Raw genomic sequence first — 20,184 nt, forward strand, 5'->3', positions numbered from 1 at the left:
AACAAAGGGCTTGTCCTTACAGAGCTTATAGTCTAGGTGTGGCTGTAGGTCATGGAATCAAATAATTATTAAATAAATGTCAAATTACTAGAGTCACAGATTTTTTTTAAAAAAGGAAGTAGGAACAGCCAGAAGAACATGGAATAGGAAATGGAGGTGTCCTAATCTAGTTGCGGGGTGGTCGGTGAGGGAAACCTCCCTGTGGAAGTGCCCTCAGTTGCAATCTGAGGCATGGTGGGAGAGGGTGAGTACTGTGAGGGGAGGGAACAGCATGTGCAAACGTGCTCTATCAGGAGGTGGCCTGGCACTTCAGAGGACACAGAGCCAGTGTGGCTGAAACACACAACCGCAAGGAGAGCCAGATCTCCCAGGGCCTCACTGGTCACATCCTCAAGCGAAAAGCCACAGAATGCCATGGAGGGGTTTTTAGTGGGCAAATAAAGTGAACTGAGCTCTGCTTGCCAATCTCTCTTTTTTTTTTTTGAGACAGAGTCTCATCTGTCACCCAGGCTGGGTGCAGTGGCGTGATCTCAGCTCACTGCAACCTCTATCTCCAGGGTTCCAGCAATTCTCATGCCTCAGCTTCCTGAGTAGCTGGGATTATAGGTGCATACCACCATGCCCAGCTAATTTTTGTATTTTTCATAGAGATGGGGTTTCACCACATTGGCCAGCCTGGTCTCGAACTCCTGACCTCAAGTGATCTGCCAGCCATGGCCTCCCAAAGTGCTGGGATTACAGGCACATGCCACCATGCCTGGCCTGCTCTCCACCTGTGTTATAGAAAATGGGGTCTGGGGGCAGGAGTGTGAGTGTGAAGACTGGTTAGGAAGCCGCTGCAGTAACTCAATGAGATGGTGGCAGAGAAGATGACACAGATGGATTCAAAGATATTGAGGAAGTAAGATGGAAAGGACTTGGTGATGAAATCAATGCGGGGGGAGATGGAGAGAAAATGTCAGAGTCTGATGATAATGCATATGGTAATTATGTTGTGCCCCTACCCAAATCTCGTCTTGAGCTGTAGCTCCTACAATTCCCATGTGTCATGGGAGGGACCTGGTGGGACGTAACTGAACATGGGGGCAAGTCTTTCCTGAGTTGTTCTTGTGATAGTGAATAAGTCTCACAAGATCTGGTGGTTTTATACAGGGGAGTTTCCCTGCACAAGTTCTCTCTCTGCCTGTTGCCATGTAAGAAGTGCCTTTTGCCTTCCGCCATAATTGTGAGGCCTCCCCAACCACGTGGAACTGTGAGTCCATTAAACCTCTTTTTCTTTATAAGTTACCCAGTCTTGGGTATGTCTTTATCAGCAATGTGAAAATGGACTGATTATAACCCACACAAGGAAGAAGGAAGGGCCACGGTGGGACCTTTAGCATGAGCCTGTTGGCCTTGAGGTGTCTTTTGAAATACCTGAGGCAAGAGAGTGACTAAACAGCTGGATATTCTGATTTGGGGATCAAAGTGAGGTTTGTGGGGGGGAATGTAGACCTGGGGTTCATTAGCAGTTGGCATCTTGACTTTGGCTGGTGAAATGTTCAAGAAGCAGGGTTTCTTGGGGGCAGGGCATTCACTTGCATGGGAAAAAAATTACATCTTTATTTTCTCTAACCTCCAGTGAAATCTAAGTCATATTTTTCATCTACGAATGCAGGCAACAAGCCACAGCAGTATTAGCAGGACCTGTGATTTTGTCACCATTAGAAATCACAGCTATTTTCACATCTCATTACATTTGTTGCAGATGTCTCAAAATACCCTTTACGCCCATCACTTGTTTTTTAATGTGCTAATAAAGAAGCATGCATATTACTGAATCACAACTTTCTAAAAATATTTTGATGACTATTTCAATAAAAGTGGGTTCCTTTGAAAGCCCGTGGATCTCATTTTATGTTTTTGAAAATATTATTCTGAGAAGGGGATCTAGGGATTTCACCATGCGGCCAAAGAGGTTTGCAGCACAAATACGGGATAAAATGCCAAGGAGTAGATGTGAAGAGAGCCCATCCTCGAGGAATCCCAGGGTTCAGAGCCTGGGTGGAGGAGGATGAGAAGTGAAGAATGAGAAACCATTCCCAGAGACAAGGGAAACCAGGAGGAGCAGGTGGCTTTGCAGAAGCTCAGAAAGGCAGTGTGTCCAGGAGGCGCCAGTGGCCAAGCGAGTGGACAGCTGCTGTGAGGTCAAGCATAGTGAGGACAGAAACAGACCTGCTGCTTGCAGAGATGGGGAAGTCATTTGCTGGAGAGCCATTTCTGTGGAATGATGAGTGTGGAAGCCAGATTGGAGTGGGCTGAGGAGTGAGTAGGAGGTGGGGAAATGGAGTCAGTCAGTGTAAATAATTCTTTCGAGAACTTTGGCTGTGAAGGGGAAGAAATAAGTGGAGGGGGATGTGGGATAAGGAAGGGTTGTTCTGTTTTTTTTTTTTGCCAAGAGACTGCCGATCACGATTAAATGTGGATGGGAAGGCTCTGGCACCAAGCAGGGGATCCAAGCAGGGAAGGGATGAACCCTGGGCTCAGCTCAAGGCAAGGGGTAGATCCCAGGCACAGGTGGAGAGGGCGGTAATGGTGGGGCCGGAGGCTGGGGTAACAGTAAACTGAGGAGGTTTCCAGCTGAGGGACTCTATGGCGTGAGGTGGAAGAGAGGAGGGCGTGAAGATAAGAGAGAAGGAAGATGGTTTGAGGAGGAAGACAGAGTTGACCAGAGAAGCATGGGGCAGCACGGAGGAATTTCAGAGGCTGTGACCTTTCAGTGGCACCACTTTTGAAAGTTTTCTTCAGCAGTGGCTGGTGGCCTGGATGTGAGCCGGGAGATGATGGCTGGGTGAGATTTCACTAGGCAGGTGTGAAAAGAAGACTAAAGGAAAAGAGAAGTGACTAAGAGAGTCAAGCACAGGACCTAGGCTGGGTAGAGAGGACATATCAGTGCAAAGGAGACAGTCACAGGGCAAAGAAAGAGGAATCCAGGAGTGAGAGGTTCCCCAGAGGTGGAGGAAGTGTCACTGAAGAAACAGTTGAACAGCAGAGCTGGAAGGTCTGGAGACCTGTAATGATCCAGCCAGCAATTTTGGAGATGAAATTCTTTTGGGTGATGACGCCACCTGGGATGTGCTGTGGGGGATGGGGTGGCAGAGTGCGGCAGAGGAGGGCACTTGAGAAACTTGGGATCTGAGATGCCAGGGTGGATGCTGGAGTCGAGGACTGTGGCGGAAGGTCAGGAGATGTTGTGGGGACAGAGACTGAACTGCCTGCCAGAGTCTGCACTGCCAGGGGACTAACAGTGGTGGGAATGACGAGGGGGAGAGGATGGTGGGATTAAATTGCACAAGCCTTGGCGGATGGAGTTTCCACCAGAGCCTGGTGGGCAGTGGTCTGGAGCAGCACTGGGAGGAGGACACCCAGGGAAGAGCCAGCTTCACTACAGCAGGAAAGGGAAGGGAGGGGAGCTCTGAGAAGGGATCTGAGGTGCATTTCCCATGCTGCAGGAAGGCTGCACTGCTCACCATTTCCCAGATGTGCCGCCCCTCCCTGAATTAGGGTCTTTCTTCCTCCTGAAACATCCTCCCTACCACAGTTCTCCAGCCTCACCTTGGGATTGATTCCCAAATCTTGTCCGTGCCTTAAGATCCAGCTTAAAAATCTACATCTTCTATGAAGTGTTCCCAGGTCTCCCCCTGGCCTTTTTTTTTTTTTTTTTTTCCTGAGATGAAGTCTTGCTCTGTCGCCCAGACTGGAGTGCAGTGGTGCGATCTTGGCTCACTGCAACCTCCACCTTTTGGGTTCAGGTGATTTTCCTGCCTCAGCCTCCCAAGTAGCTGGGATTACAGGTGCCTGCCACTATGCCCAGGTTGTTTTTGTATTTTTAGTAGAGATGGGGTTTCACCATGTTGGCCAGGCTGTTCTTCAACCCCTGACCTCAGGTGATCAGCCCACCTGGGCCTCCCAAAGTGCTGGGATTACAGGCGTGAGCCTGGTCCCCAAGCCCTTTTTATTACACTCATCAGGCACTGTTTTGAACTACAGACGTTTGTAGAATGCCTTAGTTTACCGACACAGACATGGGGGGGCATGGCTTACTCATTACCATCCCTGTGGTACCCAACATGGTGTCTTTGCACAAGTGACTTTAGTTTCCCTATTTTTTATTTTTAAATTTTTAGAATTTTATTTTTAATTGACAAATAGTAATTATACTATAATTTCTGAATGAATAAAGCAATATAAAAACAAAATAAAAGTTTTAGGATGAAATGCTGTATGCTAGAAAATGTGTTGAATGCAGGTATGAACCTGATATTATCTTACAATTAAAAAAATTTTTTAATTTTGATATCTGAATTTTAAATGTCTTTTCAGTTATTTATTTATTTAGAGACAGGATCTTGTTCTGTCTCCCAGGCTGAACTGCAGTGGTGTGATCATAGCTCACTGCAGCCTTGAACTCCTGGGTTCCAGTGATCCTCCCACCTCAGCCTTCCAAGGAGCTGGAATTCCAGGCTAATTTTTAAATTTTTTGTAGACATGAGGTCTCACTATGTCGCCCAGGCTGGTCTCGAGCTCCTGGGCACAAGTGCTCCTCCCAACTTAGCCTCCTAAAGTGCTGGGATTTCAGGCATGAGTTACTGCGCCAGCCCTTAAATGGTTTTTAACAAGTACTTTGGTTTTAAAGATTGGAAACATTTTTTTAAAGTAGAGAATTAAAAGAAAATGTAGTAAACAAACACAGAGGCTACTTACAAAGGACAAAAAGACATTTTCTTGTAATCACCTCTCACACAATGTCTGACTCAGGGAACGCTTTGTGTCAGAGGTCACCCATTCTCAGCACCTACAATTCACTGAGCTGGGATAACAATTCGTGCTTGTATCAACCCAGCCACATGGCAGGATCACTCTGCCGCAAGGACGAGGCTGTCTTGCTTACCTGTCGAAAAAGGCAGGACAACTTTCTGCAAGTATTCACAATTCAAACGGACAGTTCTCCCGTTTTAATGTCATGCCCTACTTTAAAATTACCTAGAGGAACTCATATGAAGCACAGAAATGATGGAGAAATGGGGCACTGCTGGCTTTGCCCAAGATAGTTAGTACTTGTTTGCTCCATGAATGCTGCTGAAGACCTCCAGCACCCTGGTCTGCCCATAGAGGGGTCTGCGCACCAGTATTCCCATTACTGTATAACCTCTTCATAAAAGAAATATCCAGTTCAGCCTGGTGAGTTATGGGCAGAATCTTCAACCACAACAAGATGACCTCCATTATAAAGTACAAGTGAGTCCTGGGTCAACTTCGGGCTGTTCTGAGTTTCCTCCGTTCACTCAGAATTGCAACCCTGCCATTCTTACGCCTTTCCATCTTTGCCTGCTTGTGATCAAAGGAACTTGGTGTTTTAAAGAAGCCACCTGTCCCTCCTGTAGAGTGGTATGCCAGGAAAAGAGTGCTTTATTTAGCTGGCTACGCTAGTCACCACTCGTTCAGGGGTTTCAAAAGGGTATGATCATAACTGACTAATATTCCAGCCCAAATGGCCACTGCAGATTGGCAGCCTTTCTCCCGTCAATCATTTGGCATTCTGTACTCTTAGAACACCCTCTGGGCTCATGCCCACTGTAGGGTACATCTTTCTACCTGCCTCCTCCCTTAGGCTGGGAGCTCGTCAAAAGAGGAGGCACCATTTGTGGTTATATTTCCAATGCCTAGCACACATGCCCAGTGCATATTTGATGACTAAGTTGTATGCAGAGCAGGCGAGCCCCAACATTGGGACTTAGCCCAGAAGGTTTCTTGGCTTTGCCAAGGAAAGTGGTCAAGGGTGAGCCAGTGGTGTTAAATTGTGATTTTGATTGAAGTGGTAGTGTACAGCGGCAGAGACTGCCCCTTGTGGACTGGCTACCCAACAGGTAGTGTGCCCGGAGTGACACCTCAGGGCTGTCAGTCATTGTCTGTCCGTCATTCTCCTGTCATTTCAAGCCAGGTCATGGAGTATTCTCCACTCCAAGTCACATTATCCCCTTTCTTCTCTTTTCTTCCAGTGTAATATCCTATTCTGGCTGTTATGGTGATATGGTTATGACTTTTGATATGTGCATATTCCTAAAACATTCTTGCAATCAAGGTAAGAGGTGGGGCACAGACACTGGACCAAATTGAGGACTAGTATCTGTGGGGCAGGGATGGGCTGGAAGCCGCTTTCCATAAGACATTCCCACCAATGTACCATGTCAGTTTACCATTGCCATGGCAACACCTGGGCGGTACCAGTCCTTACCATGGCAATAACCTAATGACCCAGAAGTTACTACTCTTTTCCTAGAAATTTCTGCATAATCTCCTCCTTAATCTCATGCTATTAAAAGTAGGTATAGCCTGGGCGTGGTGGCTCAGGTCTGTAATCCTAGCACTTTGAGGCTGAAGTAGGCGCGTCACCTGAGCTCAGGAGTTTGAGACCAGCCTGGGCAACATGGTGAAACCCAATTTCTACTAAACATACCAAAAAAATTAGCCAGATGGGGTGGTGGGCACCTGTAATCCCAGTTACTTGGGAGGCTGAGGCATGAGAATTGCTTGAACCTGGGAGGTGGAGGTTGAAGTGAGCCAAGATAGTGCCACTGCACTCCACCCTGGGAAACAAAGTGAGACTCCAACTCAAAAAAAAAGAAAAGTAGGTATAAATATGACTTCAGGACAGCCCTGAGCTGCCACTCTGAGCACACTGCCTATGGGGCAGTCAGTCCACAGGGAGCAGTCCCTCTGCCGCTGAACACCACTACTTCAATCACAATTGCTGTCTAAATGCCACCGGCTCACGCTTCAACACTTACCTGGGCAAAGCCAAGGCCCCTTCTGGGCTAAGTCCCAATGTTGGGGCTCGCCTGCCCTGCATTACAACTTAGTCATCAAATATGCACTGGACTCCTACGTGTGCTAGGAATTGGAAATATAACCACAAACAGTGCCTCTTCTTTTGATAAGCTCCCAGCCTAAGGGAGGAGGCAGGCAGAAAGATGTACCCCATGATACATGGGGGGATGAGCCCAGAGGGTGTTCTAAGAATATAGAGAAAGGACAAGAGAAAACCACCCGACCCCAGGAGAAGCTCTAGAAACTTTTCTCAGAGGAGGTGCCCTCAGAGTTGAGGGTGCACAGAGGTTGGTCAGATGAGCTCAGGAGGCACACAGGGGTCAGGCGCACAAGGGCCTTGGGTACCTTGTGAAGGTGTTTGAACTCGATCACAAAGACAATGGGAAACCACTGAAGAATATTTAATAAAGGAGTGTTGTAATCCAATTTGATCCTAGAGGATCTATCTCTCTCACAGCAGCCTAGAAGACTGCCTGTAAGGGGAAAGGTAAAGACAAAATCATTAGGGAAATGACAATAATCCAGACAAATCCCAGCACTTTGAGAGGCTGAGCAGGGCAGATCATGAGGTCAGGAGTTCAAGACCAGCCTGGCTAATATGGTGAAACTCTGCCTCTACTAAAAATACAAAAATTAGCTGGGTGTGGTGGCACACGCCTGTAATCCCAGCTACTTAGGAGGCTGAGGCACACAAATTGCTTGAACCTGGGAGGTGGTGGTTGCAGTGAGCTGAGATCACACCACTGCACTGCAGCTTGGGTGACAGAACAGGATTCTGTCTCAAAAAAGAAAAAAAAAAAAAAAATCCAGACAAGAAAAGAGAGGGCCCTGCAAAGGGAGGTGAAGGTGGACAGATTCGAGGGAGAGAAGAGGAGACAGGCTTCAGTGTTTGATCGCTGGAAGTAGGAGGAGGAGCAGAAGGAAGAGGAGGCGGAGTCTAAGATAATTGCCAGGATTCTGGCTTGGGCAGAAATAAGAAATTCAGGAAGAGGAAACAATTTGAGGGGAGATGATGATGTATCTAGCACCTTGAGCCTGAGGGGCTTGTGGGACCTGCCACGGTGAACAGAGCCACAGCTAAAATGGAAAACAAACTCAAAGGAAAATTCCCACAGATCCGCACTTGTCAAACCGTGGGCTGCACATTCTTTCTCCATGACGTGCATTTCAGGCTCCAGAGGTTTGGTGCAGAGCTGCGTTATTATCCAGTGAACCTCGAGGGTGCAGAATCCGAGCTAGAGTCAAGAGGGAGGCTGTGATGAACACCATGCCAGGTGTGAAGGGTGACTCACAGCCTCCCAGGGTGGGGCTCCCTGGCAGCAAGAACCAGCGTGTGTGTGCGTGACCTGCCTCATCAGCACACAGGCCTGGGGCCAGAAAGAAGAGAGGCCCGACCCACAAGGAATCTGACAATGGGCAAGCAGAAGTTAGGCAAAATTAAAAGCATGACTCATGGAACGCATATGCCCATCCTGAGCCGTGGCTGCTTTCATGACATAGTTAAGGATGTCAGTGGGTTGACGTTGACAGATTAATGGGAGGATGTCTCCCCAAGGGCCATTTGGAGGAGGAGAAGCTGAAGGTTTCACGGACAGGATAAATGGGAATGAAAGGAATCATGTAGATATACCCAGGTCATAGAAAAACATAAAGTGCAAATCGAGCCAGCCTCCATGGACAGATGAGTCACCAGAGAGGTAGTATTTGCTGGGAGCCGCAGTATGCAAAGCATTGCGCTATGGATCATGCAGGGTTGTTTTCTGGGAAACAAAACCCCTTCCTGGCTCACAGGGTCTTGTTTTGTTTTTGAGCTTGACCATAATCTGGAGCTGTGCTGTGCCATAGAACTTTCTGCAGTGACCGAAGTGTCCTAGATCTGCATGGTCCAATATGGCAGTCAGGCTGCCAAGTACAGGGGCTCACACCTGTAATCCCAGCACTTTGGAAAACCAAGGTAGGCAGATCACCTGAGGTCAGGAGTTTGAGACCATCCTAGCCAACATGATGAAACCCTGTATCTACTAAAAATACAAAATTAACCCCGTGTGGTGGCACACGCCCATAGTCCCAGCTACATGGGAAGCTGAGGCAGGAGAATTGCTTAAATCCGGGAGTTGGAGGCAGCAGTGAGCTGAGATCTTGCCATTGCACTCCAGCCTGGGCAACAGAGAGAGACTCTGACTGGGAAAAAAAAAACCCAAAAACAAAAAAGCCAATATGGCAGCCACTGACCACACGTGGCTCTTGCATGTATAACATGTGGCTAATGCCACTAGGGATCTCCATGGTACAGTTAATTTTAATTAATTTAAATGTAAGGTTTAAAAGCCACACATGTGTAGTGGCCACTGTATTAAACAGCACAGTTTTAGACCTTTGCTGCTCTCAGGCATGGCTGGACATTCTGACTTTTTAAGCCATTGCAGGCTACTTGAAGAGGCTTTTTTTAAAATGTTAATCTCCAAAATTCATGTGGATTCTCATGAACAAAACAATTAGAGTGTTTATGTTGGGTAGCAGCCTTCCTCTGGAGGCGTACCTTGCTTGCTGGGAGAGTCAAGTGACTTCATTGATGTGAACAGCACATTGGGCCAGGCCTGGGGCACCGCCAGCTGCTTCTTGGTATCCGGTTCGCTGCCTAAGCCTCCTTCCGATGTAACCTTGAGTCCTGGTGACCTGGAATCTAAATATTTAGCTGCTCGGTTGCCAACAGTGAAAGGACTAGAATCTTATTTCTACAAGCAGAGCAAATGGCGCTCTTGAAAAACAGAGTGATCTCCACCTTCCTTCCCAATGAAGTAAATGCAGTGAGAATGTGGCCTTAGAACCTGAGGCTTGTGCATTTGAAACGACACCCTTTCCAGGCGAGGATATAGGATCTTGGAAAGATGAGAAGGGCCTGTGATGTGTTGCTTTTTAGAAGCTCGCCGCCCCCCACATCCTGGGCCAATTAATCATTTTCATCATCTTCTATGGGGAAATCAAGGCTCCTGTCCCCTCTCTGTGAAGGTTCGCAAGGACAAAATTCCTTCTGTGCCTCTGTCAATCACAGCAAGCTCCGCTGGGCCAGCAGCTGTCTCATGGGTGCCCAGGAAGGAGGGGCGTTGCTTTCTCCTTATATCCAGAAGCTGCTTTGCTTTTTGGTCTATTAAATTACCCACTTTCTAATGGGTTATGCAGGCCACTATTTATTTCCCGGTTAAATTCCAATCTGATTAAACAGTTCCATTCTTTTTTTTTTTTTTTTTGAGACAGAGTCTCACTCTGATGCCCAGGCTAGAGTGCAGTGGCGTGATCTCAGCTCACTGCAACCTCTGCCTCCTGGGTTCAAGCAATTCTCTGCCTCAGCCTCCTGAGTATCTGGGATTACAGGTGTCTGCCACCATGCCCGGCTAATTTTTTGTATTTTTAGTAGAGATGGGGTTTCACCATCTTGGCCCGGCTGGTCTTAAATTCCTCAACTCGTGATCCACCTGCCTTAATCCCAGCTACTCAGGAGGCTGAGGCAAGAGAATCGCTTGAACCTGGGAGGTGAAGATTGCAATGAACCAAGATCACACCACTCCACTCTAGTCTGGGTGACAGAGCGAGACTCTGCCTCAAAACAAACAAAACCAAAAAACAGTTCACAGCGTTGCATGTAACCCTGAAAAGGTCTAAAGTTAAGTTGCTGGATGAGATTGGCTTTTAGAAATGTGGCCTGGGACTGGACTGAGGGATCCTAGAAGCCTCAGAACCTTCTCCTCCACCAATACCTGTCTAAGCATCACTTGCAAGTATGTTTGGACACCAAGGCAGTGTGTAATGTGCTCTAACGTCAGCCTGTCATTATGCGTCTCCCTCGTTTCCACCATGATCCCACGAGATATGCATAGTAAATATCTCTTGATGGGAAACTGAAGTGCTTGCACGTGGTTTGCCTGAATTCACGCTGTAACGAGGGGCAGAGCTGGCCCTTGGTAAATGCTTTCTACAATGCCAAGCCACGAATGTAAATATATTTAGGAAGTACCAGTCTAAAGAACCTCTCAGCACAGGCTTGATGGGCATGGCTTCATCTTGGACCTAGATGAAATCCAACTGCTGCATAACCAGCGGTGAGAGCCACTGGTTGTGGTGAGGAGGTTATGCCAGGATGAAGCAGCCACCAGGTTAACTGTGTGTTTGAGGATCTGCCCACCTTGAGGCAGCCGTCTGGAAGGATGCCTTGACATGGAAGCCATTATTTGATGGTAAATGCCTTGCTGGTTCCAGCTCATCAGAATTGTGACAAATGGAGTCTGGGTTAAGGAATTAACAAGTGATGAAAATTGCAATGAAAATGTCAAAATTTGGTAGTGGTGAGATGCACAAAGTGACTGAATAGTGGAAAAATTTCCACAGATTAAGCAAGTCCCTTTCATAATAGCCACTCAATCAGAGAAGGAAGCTGCCTTTACAAATCAAAGGCAAACACTGTTTCGAGTTTTTCAGGTGCTGCAGTCTCTAGGAGGAAAAGACTTGGGATACTTCCACCTAGGGAGGAAGGAAGGCTTTGGGTTTACACCATCTCACTGAGCTGTATCATTCTCCTGCCCTTTTCTGATTGACTGAGAATCTTTTGCAACTCTAGTGCCTGATGCAACATTCAATATACCGAGCTCAGGGTATTGGATCTGTCTGGCCTTGGTTCTCTTTGGTGACATGCCAGCCTTCTTATTCACAGCTTCCACTGGGAGACTAGCTCTGGGACCTGCCTGGAGTTGTGGACCCTGTGGGAAGAGGTTGAATAAGTTCTCCATCCCTTCAGGGTGGGCAACATATACTCTGAAGGTTTGCAAACAACTGCATTTTTTTTCACTCTTGTTGCCCAGGCTGGATTGCAATGGCATGACCCCAGCTCACCGCAACCTTCATCTCCCAGGTTCAAGTGATTCTCCTGCCTCAGCCGCCTGAGGAGCTGGGATTATTAGCCAGGCCCAGCTAATTTTTTTTTTTTTAGTAGAGATGGGTTTCTCCATGTTGGTCAGGCTGGTCTCGAACTCCAGGCCTCAGGTGATCTGCCTGCCTCAGCCTCGCAATGTGCTGGGATTACAGGCGTGAACCACCACGTCTGGTGTCCAAACAACTGCAATTTTAATAAAAATTGGGGTAGGGGTTCAAACCTGGGAGGGGAATCTCCAAACCAACCCATGATTCTGGGGGCTGAAGATTTCCTGGATCTGGTTTGAGTCTCATGAAAGATCTCTGGCTTCATTCATATCAAGCACAACTTGAAGGACTGGGCCAGGCAGCATAGACACTATGAGAGCACAAGCTGAATGGCTGTGAGGAATGATGCCTTCAGCGACACTTCCTCTCACCCTGCCCTTCCTCTGCTTTCATGTCCAGAGGCAAATCCTCCAGTATCCCCCAAAGAATATTTGTAACGCAGAGAGCAAAGCAGAGGCGAATTTCACCGTGGAAAATTTTGATTGTGTCACTTTTCTTGGTAGAGAAGATGGGGCCTTGAGGATGCTTGTACAATCATGGCTCAAACCCTTGGGATATCATTATCTGGAGAAAATTGAGATTATGTAAGCAGTGTTTCTTGTTCTCTCACATACTGAGGTACAGTGTCAGAGTGCAAACATAAAATATCCTGTCCTCATCTTTCAGAGAAAAAATCGCAGGTTTTACGTCTTACCACGTTTTTTTTTTTTTTAATGTTGTGTTGAGTATGGGTGAATAATAAAATTATTGGAAAATAAGATCCATGTAATTTGTATTATAAAGCTATTTCACATACTTTTATATAAACAACCATGGCCTTTTGCGGAAGTAGTCTGAGTGTTTTGCTATGATGGTTTAAAGAATGCATAATTTGGCCAGGTGCAGTGGCTCACACCTGTAATCCCAGCACTTTGGGAGGCCGAGGTGGGTGAATCATGAGTTCAGGAGATCGAGACCATCCTGGCTAACATGGTGAAACCCTGTCTTTTACTAAAAATACAAAAAATTAGCCAGGCATGATGGCACACGCCTGTAGTTCCAGCTACTCAGGAAACTGAGGCAGGAGAATCGCTTGAGCCCAGGAGGCAGAGGTTGCAGTAAGCCAAGATCATGCCACTGCCTCCAGCCTGGGAGACAGAACCAAACTCCATTTCAGAAAAAAAAATGCATAATTTGTATAGCAGAGAGAAGAAAACTATAGGAATCTGACACCAGCTTGTCGCATAAGCTCAAGTGTGAAAAGGAATATACAACTTCAAATCCCGAATATCCCAAATGCATGACTATTGCACATAAAATGGCTGTGACTGCACGTGAGCCTCTGCATGAACGTTCCCTGCAGAGGAACCCAGCTGCCCACTTGTTTAGCAATTCCAGTCCAGGAAGATTGCTACATACTACCGTTTGACTTAAATTATGTTTTCTTATCTGTCCTTGATTTTATTTCTGAGTGTAAAAATATGAGAATTTATCTTAATGCTAAAAATGTGTTGTTCTAGCCAAACTAGATTTAAATTTTGGATTAATCTCACTCCATAAATTTAATCAGCAGCAGGCATATTTAGTCTTTGACTAACCAGAAAAGATCCAGGTGACGTGTTCCTGGTGCTGGCAATATTGTGAGATAGTCTCTTTCACCTTCAGATTCTAGGTGAAATATTTTATTGTGTGATTTTATATTCCTTAATAGAGAGCATAGCTCTCTCCTGGGGATACATCTTCATTTATAAACATTAATCACTGATGTTTTAAAGGTGTCCTTTGAACATTAAATAACCGCAGTGTTAACATGCTGGATTAAAAAAGAAATTCCAACGAGAACTTGATTGATATCATGTATTCAGGATCTACCTCAGGATCCAGGCCACTGATAGGAAAGAGGGAGTCCCTCCTTTAGAGTATATGTCAGGCATAGAATATTAAATAGGAATTCATAAAAGGCTATTATTCATCTTAAATCAATTCACCATGCTAACAATCAGTGTTGAATACTGCTTGTGGTATTGAGGTCTTACCTAGGATAAGTACAATTCTTAGAGAAGATCTTAAACATGAACTATGATTATACAGGTTAGCAATTCAGAGTACCTTCTCTGGGGTCAGACTGCCTAGAATGGAATCTCTACCACACACTGGCTGTGAAACCTTAGGTAAAGTATTGTAACTTCTCTAAGGCTCAGTTTTTTCATCTGTAAAACAGGGCAAAGGTAGATAGATAGATAGATAGATAGATAGATAGAGATATGGTAGATACACACATTTATGAGAATTAAATAAGCTAATATGTATAAAGTGTTTAGCATGTGCCTAGAAGGTAGCAAGCACTGAAATAATAGTAACCACATAATTATTATGATCATGATACTATTACGAATCATCATCATCATATTATTACTATTACTATATTGTTACTATATTGTATCATTCTAGACAAGAATATTTTATCATCATATTGTTATATTCTGTTACCACATTGCTATATCATTCTAGGCAAAAGTATTTAAACAATTGCCAATTATTACATGATACAGTTATTACCATATTTTACTCTCTTCCTTCATCAGAAATAAAAACTAGGCCCAACCATGCGTCAAGTTAGACCATATATATGCCACAGAGATGATGCTGTGCTTGAGAAGGCCCAGTGCCTCCAACTCTTACAGAGTTGCAGCATTTCTCATCTGGATGGTGTCTCATAGACCACCTGTGTCAGGACCTTTTTCTACAGGAAAGAAGAGTGAGGCCCAACCATAGTGAAGTGTGAAGACTGCAGAGCTGGGAGCCACAGAGGTGCTGTCCAGGAAGGGAGCTCCCAGCCCTGGGCCCCTTCCTGACCCTAGCTTGCCTTGCCCTGCCCCTGGGATTCTACATCTCCTTTTTGAGTCAGCTTTTTCTTAAGACACACACACACACACACACACACACACACACACACACACACCAGCAGCAGCAGCAGCAGGAGACTATCTCCCAGAATTCTCATACCTGTTTGGAAGATGACCCACTAGAAAATCGGGATCTCTCAAAACTTGTCTCTTGCACCCGAAACTGATCTCGTTTCTTCTCATTTGGGTCTCGTCTGTATTCCTGTTGTCTCAAACAAGCCTGGAGAACAACAACAATAAAATGCTTATCTTAGGACCATGGCAAGCTTGGGTAACTCTATGCTTAATTCCAATGGTGAGGTGCATGAAATAAATGATAAACATCTCCAGGTGTTCATCAAATATCTCTCACCAAGTATAAACACCAGGTATCACTCTTCCCTTTGCTTAAATGCTGGGTCAGACATATTAGCCATTGCTCCAATAAATTCAAACAATAAACAGTGAGAGGCATTTTGTCAAGAACGTACCCAACTGTTGCCTTCTCAACAAAGGTAGCACCTGTTACACCTTGTGAATTTCTGTTTCTGGTCTCATTCTCTTCATGGCTTCTCCCCCTTCCTACCTCCATTTTACTGTGACCCTGGAGATGACACCCTAGTTGCGTGATGAGAATTGTCAACGTCAGAGCACGTGCTGTTCCCTGCACTTGGAACCTCCTCCATTAGATGCTTTCTTGGCCGATCCTGCAGATCTATTAAGAATCTGCTCCTGTGGCCTTGCTTCTCTTTAGTTTCCTCTGCCTTCTCTTCTCCAGGCCAAATTAATTGCCAGACTTGCAATGCATATCAATTTAAGCTTGAATTATACATTTTTTTTCCTATTGTAGGTAGTTGTTTGTGGTTTTGAGCCTGTTTCTCCTGCTGATCACTGAAAACCATGAGAGTAAGGACAACCTCTTATCTTTGAATCCCCCAGCATTCAGCATTTAATTTTAGTTGAATTACAGCCGACACGTTTGCTCATGCCTGTAATCCTAGCACTTTGGGACGCTGAGGCAGGTGAATCACTTGAGGCCAGGAGTTCAACAAGCCTGGCCAACATGGTGAAACCCTGTTTCTACTAAAAACATAAAAATTAGTTGTGGTGGTGCACACCTGTAATCCCAGCTACTTGGGAGACTGAGGCATGAGAATTGTTTGAACCTGGGAGGTGGAAGTTGCAGAGAGCCAAGATCATGTCACTACACTCCAGCCTGGGTGACAGAGCAAGATTCTTTCTCCAAAAATTAATAATAATAATTTTAGTCAAATTGCATTTTTGTTTTGGAGGAAAATATCAGTCCCTAAGTGCAAAATAAAAAAACTAAAATTACCAATGAAAATAATTCCCCACTTTTCTTAACAAAATTAAAATAAAATCTGATACCAAAATATTTTTCCTACAGTACTAGGACTGAACAAACCTGAGGATTTCATGTACTATGGAAATTGCAACTGATTTTATTTTTAAATACCTCAAAATAGTAAAACTTTTTTTTTTTTTTTTCTGAGATGGAGTCTTACTCTGTCACCCAGGCTGGATCTTGGCTCATTGCAACCTCTGCCTCCTGGGTTCAAGCGATTCTCCTGCCTCAGCCTCCTGAGTAGCTGGGATTACCAGCGCCCACCACCATGCCCAGGCAATGTTTGTATTTTAGTAGAGACGGGGTTTTGCCTGGTTGGCCAGGCTGGACTCGAACTCCTGACCTTAGGTGATCCGCCCACCTCAGCCTCCTAAAGTGCTGAGATTATAGGCATGAGCCACCATACCCAGCTCGGCAAAATGTCTTTGGAGTGTTTCCATGCTTGTAGATCGAGTGACCCAATTCACTTTGCCTTGCCAGGGCCAAATTATCCACTGTCATAGAAAATGAATTTGAAGTAAAGACCCAACAATAGTTTCTAAACTAGGCCTAACATCTGCCCCTTCCTGGCTGGGTTGAGAAAGGAAAGATTCCTTCCTCACGTTTCACCCCCTCGGTTAGAAAAAGCATCTCCTCTGTGATATAGTGGGACTTACCAGAATTTCACGCCATGAGTAAGCCCAACATTATGCTGTAAGGTTAAGAATAGAAATGACCCGGCACTAAGAAAACATTTACCCCTTGGAATTGAGACAGTTAGTCACCACACTTTATGTCTGAATTGCAGGTGACACCTTGGCCTCCAGGCTCATCACAGCAGCCAAGTGGTCACCTGCAGGAGGTGGAATCCTGGATTCTGGGAAGAACTATGCAGTTTTACTCCAGCTTGCTTGGGAAGGGACAACATCCTGTCCCACAGTTAATCTCATTTTCAGAAACTATGCCACATAGATAGTAAGTCGTAATAAACACTGGATGCTGTTTGTTTTAATAATTTAAACAAGACAAATCAAAGAACACTAGACAGTAACCATAATAAATAAGTGAAATGAAACAAACAAAAAACACCAAATCATAGATAAACCGAGGTACCCTAAAGGAAGTTGGCTGGAGACCTTAATGAATGAAGCTCAGCTGAACATGCGCCTTTTTTTGTGTGTGTTCTATTCCTTTTACAAGGACTTCACATGAGAGCCTGTGTTTGGAAAGAGCACTGCGTGGAGCGTTGTTTCCTAGAGGGGCAGATGTCTGTGCCGTCCTAACCTACTGGTATTAAAGGCAAAAGAAGAAAATGCTGAAGGGCTGAAAGTGGAGGAGGCAGTGTTAGCAAATGCACGCAGGACCAAGGCAGATTTTGTGGGATGAACAGAATTCTTGTGGGCTGAGTGTTTTTTGAAAATTCTCTCCAAGAATGCATATGACTTAAATATTTCTTTACCAAAAGGGGAGGAGGAATAGATTGGTTTGCAAAGTTGGAAAAAAAATTTTTTTCCCTCTAGTTCCTTGTTCCTCTTCTTACAGAGGAGAGGAGAACAAACCAGCAGCAAGGCAGGTACTTAAACTTTTATCTTGACAGAGCCAAGCAATCCTTCTGTGTAAATAAAAAATCAGTCCTCTCAAAGTTGTAGCTTTGCTAAGAAGGAACACAGGGGCAGAGCAAATATCCAGACTTACAGTCCTAGAAGCAGCAAGAACCTTGCCTTATTCCCTGCCAACGGCTGGTTTTCTTTGTATTTGTAATTGTGAATGCTTTTTTGTTAGCTGTTGATGTTGTTTTTGTGCGGGGGGGCGGCGGGGGGGGGGGGTTGTCGGTGGGGTAGAGGGAGGCCCTAAGGTGATTGGGCAGGGGAAGATGGAATCCGTGGGTCAGGAGAGGAATGGATTTGTAATTCATAGCTACCGGTGGCTTCCCTTACCCTGGACATTAAAAATATTCTCCCCTTTCAATTGCACATGTCAGGATTCGGATGGCTATAAATAAGTCCCTGATCATGTAGCAAAACTGGTCGAGGGCAGTCTTGAAGTTGAAGGCTTCAGGTAACTTTTAATTTCTTCCTTCTGGGAGAATCAGGGCTTCTTTCTTCCCTCCTCTGCTGGTGTTGACCCCTACCCCACAGTTTGTCCCCCTGACTACAGTGTGCGCAGTTAAGCCGCCTTCTGTGCAGAAGCTACCACTGTGGGGGCAAAATGCAGAATGTGCATCAATGTCTTTGGGGGATGACGTGGGTTTTGTGACTCATTGTAACTCAGTCGTGGTAAATATGACAATCCCCAGCTCTACCACTTTCTACCGTCGTGACCTTGGATGAGCTGACTTTTGCTTTCCTCATCTCTAAGAGGAGGCTGCAGATTGTTGATATGTTAATACCAATAAGGCATATAGTTGGTGATATGTTAATAGTGGCTGGCCCTTGGGGAGTGTTTAATCAAAGGCGCCTACCACCACCAACACCATCACCACTACCATCTCCATCACTACTCTCCCCACCCCCACCATCACTACAATTTCCATCACCAACTCCATAACCGCCACCACCACCACCACCATCACTACCCCAACCACCTCCATATCACCCCAACCCCCACCACCATCTCTACCATCTCCAACACCACCACCACCACTGCCACCTCCATCACTACCACCTCCACCACCACCACCACTATCACTACCCTAGCCACTCCCAAGTCACCCCCAACCCCCACCACCCATCTCACCTCCACCATTACCACTGCCAGATCTATCACCCCCACCACCACCTCCATCACGACCATTTCCATCACCATCTCCATCACTACCACCTCCACCACCACCACCACCGCTATCACTACGCCAACCACCCCCATGTCACCCCAACCCCCACCTCCATCTCTATAACTACCGCCACCTCCATCCACCACTATCACCACCCCAACCACCCCCACATCACCCTGAACCCCCACCACCATCTCACCTCCCCACCATTACCACTGCCACCTCCATCACCACCACCACCACCACCACCATCGCTGCCATCTCCACCACCATCTCCATCCATAACCACCGCTACCACCACCACCACCATGATCACCACTTCCATAACCACCACCACCATCCCAACCACCCCCACATCAGCTCCCAACCCCCCACCACTCATCTCACCTCCCCACCACTACCACTCCTATCACTACCAGCAGCTGCCATAGCCTTTTAATTGCTGTTCTCAATCCCATTTCCTAGTATACTTCTATTAATATTTCTAAAGTCAGCCTTTGCCAAAGCATGTGACTCTGATGTTGGTTGCAAAAGAAGAGAGAATCTTTCTGTCTAGTCCTGAGGTTCATCCTTGCTTTTCTGCCCTGTAAGTAGAGGCCTATTTCCTCAACCCCAGCCAGCCAACCAACTGAGCAGCTCCTGCTTCACTCCTTCAGGGTCACAATGAAACCACTTCTCTTTGGCATTATGGCTCTCTGAGTCCACACTTGTGCTCAAAGTTCCTTTCATTTCTTTCATCATCATCCATCATTATGTGACTTCAGAAGCCATGTGCCCAGGAACACTTCCCAGCCTCACAATTCTGATAGAAAGCCGTCAGAGCCACAACCTGACTTTACAGCTCCATCCAGAATGGCATCTGTTCCTCTATCTCAGGATGCATTTTGGGAAATGGGAGTTGCCACTTCCTACAGTTAGTTCTTTTTTGCTGTTGTTCTTGTGATCTGACTTGCATACCCCAGAGTTTGGCGTTTTAATTGTCCTTGGTGACATTATTAAAGTTCATTAAGTTTACAAGGTCAAGAAATCAAAGGCATAAAAACAGTTTGACAGGATATTCCCCTCCATCTAGTTCATTTTCCTGTTTTGGCTGTGAAGGGTAGAGCACCACTCAAAGGTAAGCCAGGAGGAGAATCCCCCACCTCCGTCCTTATGGAAAGGGAAGTTGATTTATCCCCATTCCAGCTCCATGAGTGGACAACTCTGAAATCTCACCATCAGCTGTAAAGTCACCTATTATGTCCTTGAACACGTTTATATTGAGATATTTAGTTGTCTGATTTGCACTTGAAAGAATCAAGATGAATAAGTGACATGAAATGAAACCAATTTGAACACACTTAGTAGATTATAGAAAATCATTC

The 20,184-nt window shown here is 45.8% G+C and overlaps 1 protein-coding gene across 6 annotated transcripts in view; it reads right to left on the reverse strand.

Annotated features, from left to right (window-relative positions):
- MARCHF10 (membrane associated ring-CH-type finger 10) overlaps positions 1–20,184 on the reverse strand; it is a 111,022-nt gene that overhangs the window by 76,524 nt on the left and 14,314 nt on the right. For all 6 annotated transcript variants that reach the window (XM_078373473.1, XM_035300380.3, XM_054256004.2 and 3 more), the window contains one exon: positions 14,824–14,943. Coding sequence is in view for 3 of the 6 variants with exons in the window: in XM_035300376.3 (XP_035156267.2) it covers positions 14,824–14,943 (120 nt within the window). In the remaining 3 variants the exon portion in view is untranslated. The remainder of the gene's footprint in view (positions 1–14,823; positions 14,944–20,184) is intronic.

Source organism: Callithrix jacchus, chromosome 5 (assembly GCF_049354715.1).
Source record: "Callithrix jacchus isolate 240 chromosome 5, calJac240_pri, whole genome shotgun sequence".
NCBI classification, from domain to species: Eukaryota; Metazoa; Chordata; class Mammalia; order Primates; family Cebidae; genus Callithrix; species Callithrix jacchus.